General features: G+C 39.0%; 1 protein-coding gene and 2 long non-coding RNA genes across 4 annotated transcripts; 1 reads left to right on the top strand and 2 right to left on the bottom strand.

The window, feature by feature from the left end:
* Positions 1 to 4,042: 4,042 nt before the first annotated feature.
* On the bottom strand, positions 4,043 to 7,621 carry LOC124209877. 2 transcript variants are annotated; one of them, XM_046608108.1, is made up of 10 exons: positions 7,313 to 7,621; positions 6,730 to 7,032; positions 6,546 to 6,638; positions 6,398 to 6,472; positions 6,142 to 6,327; positions 5,997 to 6,083; positions 5,703 to 5,930; positions 5,456 to 5,634; positions 4,924 to 5,392; positions 4,043 to 4,862 (listed from the first exon to the last, which is right to left on the bottom strand). In XM_046608108.1, the coding sequence occupies exons 2-10, from the start codon at positions 7,022 to 7,024 to the stop codon at positions 4,588 to 4,590; spliced, it is 1,887 nt and encodes a 628-aa protein (XP_046464064.1). In that variant the 5' UTR covers positions 7,025 to 7,032; positions 7,313 to 7,621; the 3' UTR covers positions 4,043 to 4,587. The 2 variants fall into 2 exon arrangements, with proteins under 2 accessions (XP_046464064.1, XP_046464065.1); XM_046608109.1 differs by lacking the exon at positions 7,313 to 7,621 and adding an exon at positions 7,109 to 7,219.
* A 674-nt stretch (positions 7,622 to 8,295) lies between these two features.
* LOC124209876 lies at positions 8,296 to 9,340 on the top strand. Its single transcript, XR_006881093.1, has 3 exons — positions 8,296 to 8,425; positions 8,527 to 8,608; positions 8,699 to 9,340. It is a non-coding gene; the product is annotated as an uncharacterized LOC124209876 (long non-coding RNA).
* Positions 9,341 to 9,620: 280 nt separating this feature from the next.
* LOC124209875 lies at positions 9,621 to 12,538 on the bottom strand. The gene is made up of 6 exons (XR_006881092.1): positions 12,388 to 12,538; positions 12,041 to 12,303; positions 11,722 to 11,972; positions 11,564 to 11,661; positions 10,936 to 11,499; positions 9,621 to 10,123 (listed from the first exon to the last, which is right to left on the bottom strand). It is a non-coding gene; the product is annotated as an uncharacterized LOC124209875 (long non-coding RNA).
* Between the last annotated feature and the right edge of the window lie 605 nt (positions 12,539 to 13,143).

Below are 13,143 nucleotides of genomic sequence, written 5' to 3'. Positions count from 1 at the left end.
GACATCCAACAACGTAAAATTTAAATTACTTTTAATGTTTAACAAAGCATCCCCGAAAAACTAAAAAACATACTTATGTGACGTTTAAGACTTAAACGTCACATAAGTATGTTATACTTATATGACGTTTAAGTGACCATACGAGCGAAACATTTTGTCATTTTCAGACATATTTTGCACCAATAAGTTTTTCTTTTATAGGCTGAATAGAAAGACATATCACTTCTATCATAAAAATCTTTAAAGCAAAGAAAATTAAACAAAAACTATACGTTACGTTTGCGAACTTTTTTTAAAAACTGCGTTGTCGATCGAATACGGAGGTTGCAGAATTGTGGGACTAGTTTTCTTTCGGCGTGGTACTCGTTTGACCAAGAAAACCCTTGACTCTTCCGGCTGATTTGGAGTGGCTTCGGCTCTGGTCCATCTCCACTTACGGCTACATCGGGAGGCTCTCATCCAAAGTAGCACAGATGAGGGATGTCTTACCGCTTGAAGCAGAACAAGCTTGTTTGTAAATCTGTTCTTTAGGATGTTTTCCAATTTATCAAGTTCTGTGTAAAAATTCAAAGCTGGTGAAATAGCTTGGTTAGCCGGCAGTGAAATTGGAGGGCAGTGAAATGCAGCTGTTGTCACTGCTGAGTAAGCCCGTTGTTGAAGAGGAAGTCAGTGCAATGATGTTGTTAGAGCTGGGTTATCCCGTTGTTGAAGAGGAGGCCAGTGCAATGATGTTATTTTTAGAGCTGGGTTAGCCTGTTGTGGGATAGAGGGCCATGATGCTGGGTTAGCCACTTGTGGAATGGGAGGCAAATGTGAACCATCTGACGCAACTGGGTCAGCCCGTGGGAGGGTAGGTGGCCAAAGAAATGTAGCTCTTGATATCACTGTGTCAGCCCGTAGTGGGATGGAAGAATGCCCATTAAAACGTGCTGGTCTCAGAATTCAGTTCCCCTGAGGTGGTATGGGAGGGCTAAAATTTATGCTGGCCTATCCATGACTTGTTACAATATCATTTTCAGCAGAGGTTCGTTGCTAACATAAGTTCTGTGCTAACATTCAAAGCTGGTGAAATAACTGGGTTAGCCTGCAGTGGAATTGGTGGACAATACAATGTAGCTGTTGTCACAGGTGGGTTAGCCCGTTGTGGAATAGGGGGCCAATCCATTGTCACAGCTGGGTTAGCCCGTTGTGGAAGAAGAGGCCAGTACAATGATGTTGTCAGAGCTGGGTTAGCCCGTTGTGGGATAGGCCATGATACTGGGTTAGCCACTTGTGGAATAGGAGGCCAATGTAAACTATCTGACACAACTGGGTTAGCCCGTGGGAGGGTAGGAGGCCAAAGAAATGTAGCTCTTGATATCACTGTGTTAGACCATAGTGGGATGGAAGAGTGCCAATGCCAATCTTGCTGGTTTCAGAATTGAGTTCCCCTAAGATGGTATGGGAGGGCTAACATTTATGCTGGCCTCTCCATGACTTGTTACAATATCATCTTCAATTGTTCATTTTACTGTTCTCGCCAGTGTGACATCATCACATACACGGTCAGACTTCCTTTTCAATCCTCTCTCTGCCATCTCGGAAATACTTCTTCACTAAAACTCGTTTTAATTTTCTTTAACTTCTGGGGAAATACTTCTTCACTAAAATTCGTTTTCTTCTTTACTCAAACTCGGTAAATGCCTTCGCCATTTGTCGTCATACATCACTGTGAATTCCATTTTTACGGTCTTTTCATCATGAACAGTGTGCTCGTAGAAAAGGTAAAGATTGATATGCTTTATTAATTATTACATTTTCTTTCATTAATGTAATAATTTTTTTTTACAGATGACGCAAGATATCTGTAGCTTGTTCTGGCCTTCGTTAAATAACGATTAAATGTAGGAGGGACCTCGGGAGGGACTTCCACCAACGTTCTTCCCCATCCTTTTCTTCCCAACGTCCGCTCATCTAGCTTCACTGCTTCGTACTTTCTTACATCATTGACGAGTTGGATCACTTCAGTGTTCGCTTCCTCCCGCTGTGACACACTTGTCATCATTCACCACGGGATTATGCCCAGGTACCCATCAATTGAATTATTTTCATAGGTTATCTACCAATAGTCTTTAGTTGCGTTAGACTCTGTCTGTGTAGTTTCCAAAACAGGCCCTTCTTACGCGCCAACGAAGTTTTACTTAGACGTTTCTTTTTTCTAACGCTAGATGGCTTTTTGAAAATTTGCAGCTGTCAAAACAGTCAGTTCAGTTACTTTGCACATCTCTTTAAATTTAAACATTGATCGACCGTTTTTTGGTGGTAATTTTGTAGTGATAACAAAAGATAACTATTCCCCCAACAAAGCTCACTTGTTAGATTTTCGAATAATGTGTTTTTTTCTACTTCCGGTTTACTTATTTCTGTCAGTAGTTTAGTAAATACTGATCTGACGCACAAAAGAACCACATATTCGTGATCCTCGTAAAATATGTGGTAAAGTTCATGTTCTGTTTTTTACGTATTCGTACTTCCGGTTTTTAGAATTTTCCTAAACTAGTTCAGGAAAATTCTCGATTTTTGCCTGATAGATAAAGTTCCCGTGTGAAAATGGCCCCGTTTGGCCGTTTCGCTGTTGCTGCGATTTTTACAACCCTGGTAGGCTGGAAATCAACGAGATGCTGGGGACAGGAAGAAGTAGAAGATACTGCACAACTTCTAATTAAATCCAGCCAGCCAGTACCAAGTCCATTACGATGCACACCGAGAGAAAACAAACAAAACAACATCCCCCCCCCCCAAAAAAAAAAAAAAAAATGAGAGCAAAAAACTTGGGTTGAGTAAAAGGTGGCCCTCTGATGACATCACCACAAACTTCAAACCGTCTGGCCATCGAAAAACGACGAGAGAAGAAGAAAAAAATCAGACACACATTGACCTAGAAAAAATGTAATGTGGAAATGATAACCCACAGCCTGTCTACCTCCCCTCCTGCGCGCACAGTAGTCATTTGTATCAACAACTACCAGTGACAGCTGAAGAAAAACTCAAAAAAATCCAAATCGGAGGGGATGCTGTTTTGGTAGACAGTAGACCCCCCCTCGTCATCCGATATCCCACCACCAGCACATCTTGATTTCATTTTCTCAAGAAAAGCCAACCGAAAAAAAGTCGCCCTCATTTTTTTTTCTTCCCTTCCAAAAACAAAAGAAAAACGGTCAAAACTCAAATCACACACACACACAGCGCGCCGTGTCCTCAAAACTCGGCAAACTCCTATTAAGTATTAACATCCTGTTGTCATTTCGAATAATTTATAAGAAAATAACAACTTAGTCATTCTGCCTTCGTGAGTGCACTGTAACGTTCAGAAGAAAAATAAAAAGAAGATAAGATTGATCGGCGATCTTTTTTCTTTCCTCCGTTGCCATCGAGCCACGGTTGCGCTTTTTGTGTGTGTGTCTTCTGCCTTCTCTTATGATTCTCGCTCATCATCAAGTGCGCACACAACTGCAGGCTCCGATAAAAAAAAAAGAACAGAACAGATGGGAGGTGGCACAGAATAGAAACACAAAAAAAAAGATGCGCAAACTGCACCGTGAGCGCGTTCGATCCGTCGTGATGCATCGTCGTCATTTCCTTGCTCTCTCTCTCTTTCTCTATCACCCCTTTTAGCATTATATTATGCCTTGTGCGTAGCTGTACGTGTACTGTATCTCTTCTATTTTCTCTGTTCACGCCATCCGGCACCTTCACGATTAATCAAATGCGGCGAACTTACATTTCTAAGGATGGCCCTGAAAAGAAAAACAAAAAAGGAAAAAGAATTTCAAATGCAACTTTCAGCACGGGTTGCACAAGCTGAGCAATTTGATGCCAAATCCTATGTTGAAGGAATTATCAGAATTGCAAAAGAAGATTTAACTGTAAAATGTAAACCTCATCCAACTCACAAGAATCCTTGCTTGCATGAGGATGGTAAAAGAATCATGTTGAACCAACATATGTATGGAAGGAAATGATAATTTAGTTGTAGATGCAGAACATTTGGAAAATAAAATAGTTGAATGTACAACATTTATTCATTCCTTTTGACCACTATCAAAATTGAACCTAAAGCTATTATCATAATGCTGAAAAGAAAATTTATCTTTATGTTCTTGATCAATAACAAGGTGGGATTTCCTCATAAACTGACCAGTACTTGTTGAAGCCATTCCTATAGAAGCATTTTGTAACCCTAAATAGACAAATAACGTCATTAAACTGAACTTAACAGATAACTCTTGCAACATACGCCATACAATAGCCAGAAATGGTATTACCCCCCAGATTCTGGAGGGCAATAGATTTTACCTTAAAACTTGGTTGTACTTATCCACGCACAACAGAAAAAGGAAAAATAGTTTGGCACGTAATATCCAATTAACATACATGAGCAAATATGGATTACTTAATCCGGTGGGGTTAAGAACTTAAGAACGATAGCGCTTCAAAATTCACAATATAAAAAAAAGACAAAGAAAGAAAAAAACAACAGTTCGTGATAATATCGTTAATCTTTCACGTTTTGTGAAATCAGAACTTGTTTGAAGTACATTGGGTAATTTAAATTCGCTTCCCTCGTCGACATTTGAGTGCCTTTTGTTTTAGCCGTTCACGGTATTCTGTCAGCTTTTGAGTGCAGTGCTTTAGATGTTCGTAAGGTTCCCAGGTGTTGTCTTCTTCGCCGTAACCCTCCCACGAAACGAGGTACTCGTAATCTTCTTCTAGTGGATTGAAATCTTCAACTTCGTAAAGCAACCGACGATCTAAGATCTTGCCAACAACGAACTCGTTTCCGCTTAACGGTTCATCCGCAGTGGCATTATTTCCCCACTCGTCTGTCAAAAAATTATTGAAAGTTAATGAAATAGGCGCAGAAATGTTAAGAATTTAATTTACCAGATGCGTTATCAAGATTTTCAAAACCTTTGGCGGCTTCTGCGAGTAAGTCAACATCAGGCACTCCTCTGACTGAACGGTCCAATTCGTAATCCATTTCGGGTGTAAAATCTACTCCACTGTCTGATATGGGTGTCGTAACGGAGTCTTCTCTACTATTTGTTAGGCGGGACTGTTCTGTCGCATCCACACTGGGAGGCAACACTGGCATCACGTCTATTCCATGGTCGGACACGGGCGTTTCCGGAGTGAAGTGATACTGAGTAGTGTTGCTGCTCGTCTCATCCTGATCATTGATAAGTCCTCGGATGGCAAGATCTGTTTCGGTTGTCTTTTTGGCGTTCTTACTGTTTGGCCTGCCACGAGTCTTTCTCTTCTTCGATACAGATGGTTTTTCAGATTTGGATGAGTTTGGATCTGCGACTGACTGATCCGTGTCAGAATCAATCTTGACACGCTTTTTCGGTTGCTGGAGAATAATAGACAAACAATGAATGCAGTGATATAATTTCACTAGTGGTTATAAAACTACCTTAGGTTTAATTGCTCTGACACGATGAAGTTCGTTGGCGACAGCGTTCGTAACCCACCTACGAGAGACTATGGCTACAGCAGCTCGAATAAAAATTTCACGACATTTAAGCATGGGCTCAAAAGACCCAGATAACCAAATCTGATTTAGTTCGTTATGCAAGTGTCCTTCGTGTTGCTCTTGAAAACAAAAGGGGAAAATAAAATTATGAAGCACATTTTTAGGGAAAAATAGTAATGCAATTTACTTAAATTTTGCCAGATTGGCGTATTCTGTAATTCTTTTAAGAAAACAGATTTCCACAAGGAGCGGGCAAGCTGATCCATGGCAGCTTGATCCATTTTTTGCTTAAGTTCAACTCCTGGCGGAGAGCAGCAGGTCTGAATGTGCACTTGAAAGGGCGATATGTCTTGAAAGATTTCATGACAAAAATTGCAAATAAGCAACGGGGACTTGCAGACTTTGTCCAAATAATCTGGAGGATGAAACAAAACTGAGATTAGTGAACATATTAATAGTTATTTTTTATTTATTGCCTTACGTTTTACTGTGTCAGCATCCAACATGACAAGAATTTCTTTTTCTGCTGCCTGACTATAGCCAATAAAAACATTTTGGAACGCCTCATCTTTAAAAATTAATTAATTAAATGAATGAAGAAATCAATGGGAAGAAACTATATATACCAATCTCTTCTTCATTTGGATCTTCCGAGTGTAACATTTCGGGTGCATGCGGAACCACACCATTTACAACCCTGTATGGCTCGCTAGTCACACCCTCGTAGTTTTGACTGGTACTAGGCGTGGCCATCAGTTGGTTTTGGCCAATCACTGATATACCTCTACGGATGACAGTACCCAATGGTGGTTCTTTTGTGGATAAAAAAGGATTAAATAGGAGAATGCTGTACGTATGATAAAATAGCAAAACAATTTTTACCTGGCCCACTTGTGCCTTCTTCGGGTTCTCCGATTCGAATTTGAAAACTCAGCGAAGGTGTACTTGTTGATGAATCTACGATTATACAAAGTTGAAAATGTACGATTAGATTACGAGCGAGCAGCAGTTTAAATATCGTTGAATTTACCGTGATTTGAAGATGGGCAGTCTTGGTTATTGCTGGTGGATGGAGAGTGGTTATTGGACTGATTTATCTGAAATATGGTATCCCCATTATGACCTAATAATTACAAGAAAATGCATTAAGCCTGATTGTTTTGCAATAATTGAGAAAACCGTCGTTAGCAAACTGAAAAACAACTTGAACGTACCATGATTTGCAGGTCGGAATTCTTGATTTTTGTTGTTGGAATGATGCTCCACACAAAGTTCAGGGGGGATCAATTCAGAATTTGAACTATGACCAAGCGTATTATAAATTGCATTGACATGATCATTATTCTGGCAGAATTCATCAAGGCCGGGCAGAGAGGGTAGTCCATTCGCATCGAGCATCACACTCTCGTGAATACCATTCTCACTGATCACATTAACAGGAAGCAGATTTGAGAAAGAAGATCCACTATCTCCAGTGTTATCATTCACTGAGAAAACTGAGGAACTCATGGTGTCGACTAGTGATCACGAAAGAAAAATTACAGATGATTATTACATAATTCTCAGGTTCACTTGATGCTTTCTGTTACTAACTAGATAAATGATCTTTTGATACTCAAAGAAGGGTAAGAATAACACATGTGATAAACCAGCCTGAAAAGATGGAAATTTAAGCACCGGAAGTGTGTAACAATTGGGTTGAGTTTACTTGGATAACAATCACCAAATAAAAAATTCATTTTTAAAGGAACACACAGTGAAATCATCACTTATCTTAATTTTAAAAAACTAATTTACCTGTTTTTTAAAGCCCTCGACGAACAATTGAAAGATTTGTACAGCTGTCATATCGATTCGAATAGGTACTCCAAAACAAGTAAAACCACGTGTCGACTGATTCTCGTTCACTCTGTTTGTTTAATATTCTCGGAACTGGATACCGATCAATTCAATGAAAAGAGTATATAATTTTATGGATCCAGACTTGTTTCAACATTTAAAGTTTAAAGTAAACTTTATTTCAGTTCGGGCAACATGACTTCTTCCTAGTCCCATCAATAGCTCTAGCTGGCGCGTCAGTCGGCACCCACTACCCGATCATCAATTAATCAGCAGCCGACAAAACATTCATTGATGGCGTTGCCAGTTTAACAGTTTTCTATATTTTTGTTTTTCGTCTAATTCTAATCAGAGTCTAATTAAAATTTTGTAAGAAATTTACTCAGATGAACCTGTTGAACATGGCTCTTCTGTTGAATATAAAATACATCATAACTTAAAAAAAATTGTGGACGGCTTAGCTCCTCCTGTGTTATCGACATTTGCCAAATGTGTTACTTGATGAACGGTGTATACAACCCATAATTTTATCACAGCTGAATAACATCTTGAACTTAAGGTAACATCTTGGGAATCGGATTCTCAGCAATCTACATCTGGATTCCCGGAATCCAGATATAGATTGTTAACCACCAGCTTAAATGGTCATCACATTTATATATCTGGAGGCGGTGGACCAGATTATGTGTGTGAAGAAAACACAAATTATCATAATTAATTGAAGTAATATATCTCCCTTTCCTTACCTAAATGGGTACCTGAATTGCGATAACTTTAATCGCAACGTTATCTGTTAACTCTCATTATCCAGTTATTCATTATTATATACCAGAATTGCCACCATTTCCAGGAAGCGAGTTCATTAATCAGACTTGTAATATATAAAATCATGATTGAAAGAACTTTATCGGAAAAAATGACGTTAATTTGATTAAGGGGGGGGGGACACTCTGTGCCGACGTGTGGATGGAACGCCCCCGAGTATTACACGAGTAATTACGCTGCCCCCGACTACTACACTGAAGCTCCAAAGTACTACACCATCAATGCACAACCATTTCGCGACCATGGGTAAATATGCTGTGTTTTTGCGTAGAGTTTGAATCATTATATATTTTTATAATTGTTAATTAATCATTCATAACTGAAATGTTTATTTTTGTTGATATTAGTTAATCTTTGCGTCGTGTTGCTGTTGGGGTTCTATCGTTGGTAGCGGGTCGACTATTGCATTCTTCCAATCCTTAATCATAGGTAAATATTTGGTTTTTTCGATTCATATTTTTTATATAGTAATATACTACTTATCATTCAATATTAATGTTCCCGTTATTTATTGTATAGTAAGCTGTGGCGTCGTGCTGCTGTTGGGTTTTGTATCGTTGATGGCTGAACCGACCACTGGTGTACCGATATCTCCTGAGAATGGTGGATGCGAAATCGCAACGCCGTCGCCTAACCATGACAACACAGGCAACAACCAGTTACTTCACCAAAGCATCGGAGGACTACACCAAAACCTGTTCTGCTCCAGCTTGATGTCTTGAGACTACCTAAAGTTACTCCGCTCCCAGCTACTACACCGAGGCTCCAGCTTGCTACACCACCGAAGCATCGGATTATTACACACCTACCCACGCTGATCCAGTCTCCTACACAGAGTATCCCAAGCGTAAACAACCAGGGCATCGGCGTACTGCACGACTACGTATGCTGCCCATGCTGACTACACCAAGGCTCCCAAGTGATCTCTGCTCAGTTACTACACCGAGGCACCAAAATTCTACTCTGCCCCCAGCTGCACACTCGCAACTGAGCCGGCCAACTATTACGCAGCACCTACAAACCACTGCTTCTCCGACCTACTACACCGAAGTATTACTCTGCCCCGAATTACTACATCAGTAAGGCACTTGAAAGTTATACTATAATGTGAAATGTAAAATTTTGGTTTTATGTTTATGTGGTCAAATCTTAATAGTTATTGTCAATTGAAATTTATTGTTGATTTTAAATGAGAAAATTGGAGCAAATAAAATTGGTAATGCGAATAATCATCTTGTAGGACTTCTCAACACCTCCAACCATTTAAACACTGCGACGTTTCTGAATATGCTTTTGGATGTTGCCTATTTTAGGTGATTGATATGATTTGCTTCAATCGCTCTGCTTAAGGACTTCTTTTATGATAAGAAAAATTTCAATTTCTAGGTAATTTACGCAAAGCTTTCAGTATCAACTTGTTAAAGACACATAAAACAATCAATTTAAAAAGAGTTGCTTTATTGTCCCACCTCCACCCACGATTCCACCACCTTTTAAAGTCACATACATAGTAGATATATACATACACTTACACACATACATATACATACATATATAGATTTAAGTTAACCCGTTGGCTGCCACGCCATACAACCCGTAGGTTGTACTCTCTACTCACTACGCGCCACGTCTGAAGGATCCATGGCCAAGGTGGGACTTGCCATTGCTGACAAGTCCGGGCTGACACGGTGACAGGAGAAGATGAAATGCACGCCTCTAGAATCCATCACCGTATCGACAAGGGGGAAGTCCCTATGGTGCACTGCCTAACAGGGCCTTTCGGCGAATCAAGCTAAGGAGCTAACAGGGGAGAACAAAGGCGTGGCAGACAACGGGTTAACAAACACAAACATATTACCAACAACAAATGATGATCGGCGCTGACATCTTGGAGGTATCGGCGACGTTTTGGTGTCCATCTTCTCAACGTTTCCTCTGCATTACCTGAATAAAGATAGAACAATTCTTATTTAGTGACATGCCAATAAAAGTTACATAATACAGATCGAAACAATAATCAGGTTTTTTAGCTCAAAGTTTTAAAGGTGCAATTTTTTAAACTTAAATTCAAGCTTACAATATTGAGAAGTATACACAGAACAAAGCTCACTTGCTAGTTTGTCGAAAATTTTCCGGAAGTATACCGGAAGTAGCAATAGCTCCTCAACTGTTGACCTGTCGTCAAAATAAACCAGATATTCGTGATCCCCATGAAAATTGGGGTCGATCTGATATGTTTTAAACGAAATCCAGAATTTGACCAAAATCGAGAATTTTCCTGAAAGTAGTTCAGGAAAATTCTCAAAACCGGAAGTACGAAATCGTACAAAAAATTACATGAACTTTACCACAAATTTTACGAGGATCACGAATATGTGGTTCTTTTGTACGTAGAATGAATATTTACTAAACTACTGACTGAAATGAGAAAACCGGAAGTAGAAAAAAATGCAATTTTCGAAAATCTAACAAGTGAGCTTTGTTAGGGGAATAGTTAACGTCAGTTTTCACTAAAATATTTCCACACAATAGCTACCGATAACTGTTGAAGAGATTTACAAAGTAACTAAAACTGACTCGTTTTGACAGCTGAAAATATAGAAAAGCCATCTAGCGTTAGAAAGAGAAACTTCAAAGTTGCACTTCGTTTACGCGCGAGAAGGTCCTAATTTTTGAACTATTACACAGAAATGGAGTTTAACGCAAATAGATTGCTAGTAGATAATCTAAAAAAAAATAAGTAAATTGTCGGGTACCTGGGCAATGCATAATCCCGTGGTGAATGACTACAGTCACAGCGGACGGAAGCGACTACTGAAGTGATCCAACTCGTCAGTGAAGCAAGAAAAGTAGTGTAGCAGCATAAGAAGAAATGAAGCTAGATGAGTGGACGTCGCGAGGATAAGGATGGAACAGAACGTTGGTGGAAGTCTTCTGTCATGGCCAGCGACCGCGTGATTGATGTCGTAGGCCGTGATGCGGCTGGTCTGGCTGTCAACTTGGGAGCGGCCGGCCGTCTGTTCTTGAATTAGCTGGAAGCGGAAGGTATCCTCCCATTGCACGTTGAAAATGTAGTTGATCATGCCATTGATGAGCGTCGTCTTGCCGGAACCGGTTGCTCCCATCACCAAAATCCGTTCGATGCTGAATCTTTCCTTTCTGCTGGCCGGCTCCACCTTTCCTCCCATCGGTTTTTCCGAAAGCGAAACGATCGGCCGTCGAACGCGATCCAGTTACTTTTGTAAGAGGAACAGCAAAAAGTTCCATGCCGTTTCAGCTGATAGGTAGTTTATATCACCGTTGGTTTCGGTAACCTCAATCTAAACATTAATCAATTAACAATTTAATTTGAAGTCATTATGGTGTTTTAAAAACTTTTCTTACGGTTAGGTTAATGGGAATTATTTCTTCATTGAAACAGCGATGGAAATAAAGGTTAAGTACATGCCTTCTTCTTCTGAATGTCTTATGTTTACTGTGAACTAAAATATGGGAAAGTTTTCATTAAAAAGTATTAAGAAAGATGAACTATTTATCCATACATTTGTTGAAAAGGAATTTCCATCTGAAGAAGAAAGTGGAATTTTCAGTGTGTTGCAAGTAACACTAACATTTGAAGCCTCAGCAACATCTAGAGATTCATTAAGTATGTTTCTTTTGGTTCTAGCATTTCGACTGAACAAACTAGAATCACTAAGTTTCTCAGCCACTGAATTTCTTTTAATTTCTTGGGTCATCCACAGTAATAATGTTGCCAATGAAATTAAACCTGCTGGATCACCGAACTTTCAATCTGTAATATTTTTTCATACATTTATTTATTGAACCAAGGCACAAACAAAAATGTAACTTTTTACTTACATTTTGTCTTTGAAATCAAATTCAAATCGAGCAACAGCTGTGTGATCTAGTTCTTCATTTATTTCCAATCTTGAACTACAGATATCCCGTTTGCTATCTAAGTATGGGTTTGCAGCATCACTAAGTGTCCTATCCAAGCTAAACCCCAGTCCTGATGTTTCTTGTGCTTGTTTCGAGATTGCCAAGTTAGATACTGTAACATTCAAGATGCCACCTCGAAGAAATCCGAACATACTAACAGGTATGCTTTTTCGAGTCTCATCCTAGGAAAAGTCAAAAAGGAAAAAAAAGACAATTGCATGACAATTGACAAAAACGAATGTTTTCATTTCAATAATTATATTTACCTTTAGATCAAGATGATGTTTTCTACCAACTGAATTATTAATGGAAATTGATATGATGAGCAGAAACAGTAAAAAGTTTTTCCTTAAATACACAATTGGTGTGTTGGTTTTCCCATGGATCCTCTGACGATAGTGACAGGGGGAGGAGCCTAGGCCGCCTTGCGCTCTTTAATCGATATAATTCGCCTGTTAAATCGATTCACATTTCAATCGACACAATTTTGGAGCCAAATTTCAATTTAAAAGGTTAAGATGTGTTCATAGGTTAAGATTGCCTCACCAATTTCGAATAATATCTTTGAAATCTTCAAACAAACAAAATAAAAAACAATTCAAATAATTGTCTGTAATATTTCCTGATTTTGAAAAGTGACAAATTATCAAATTAATTAATTTTTTCCTGCATACGAAAAAAGATCCATGTCGATTCTGGCAAAACAAATTCGGCCAATCGGTATTTGTCGATTCGGCAAAAGTTGCCGAACCAACCTGATAATTCGGCAACACCGATTCTGATTTGTCTGGTTAGAAGCCTTAAGATAAAAAGTGTATAACAAATAATTCGTAACTTATGGACTTATGGTTTGAGTGTAATTTTTCAATTCACAAAATAAATAAAATATTTTGTAATTCCTTAAAATATCCAAACAGTAACAGCCGGTAGAAATAAAATCTTCAAACGGTTAAAACGGATTAAAAAAAACTTTTATGTGCGCTCAGATTTGAACCAATCCTATAGAAGAAATTTTTGTTATT

Source organism: Daphnia pulex, chromosome 12 (assembly GCF_021134715.1).
Source record: "Daphnia pulex isolate KAP4 chromosome 12, ASM2113471v1".
Classification (NCBI taxonomy): Eukaryota; Metazoa; Arthropoda; class Branchiopoda; order Diplostraca; family Daphniidae; genus Daphnia; species Daphnia pulex.
The sequence above is the reverse complement of the archived record's forward strand: the minus strand, read 5'-3'. Positions and strand labels throughout refer to the sequence as shown.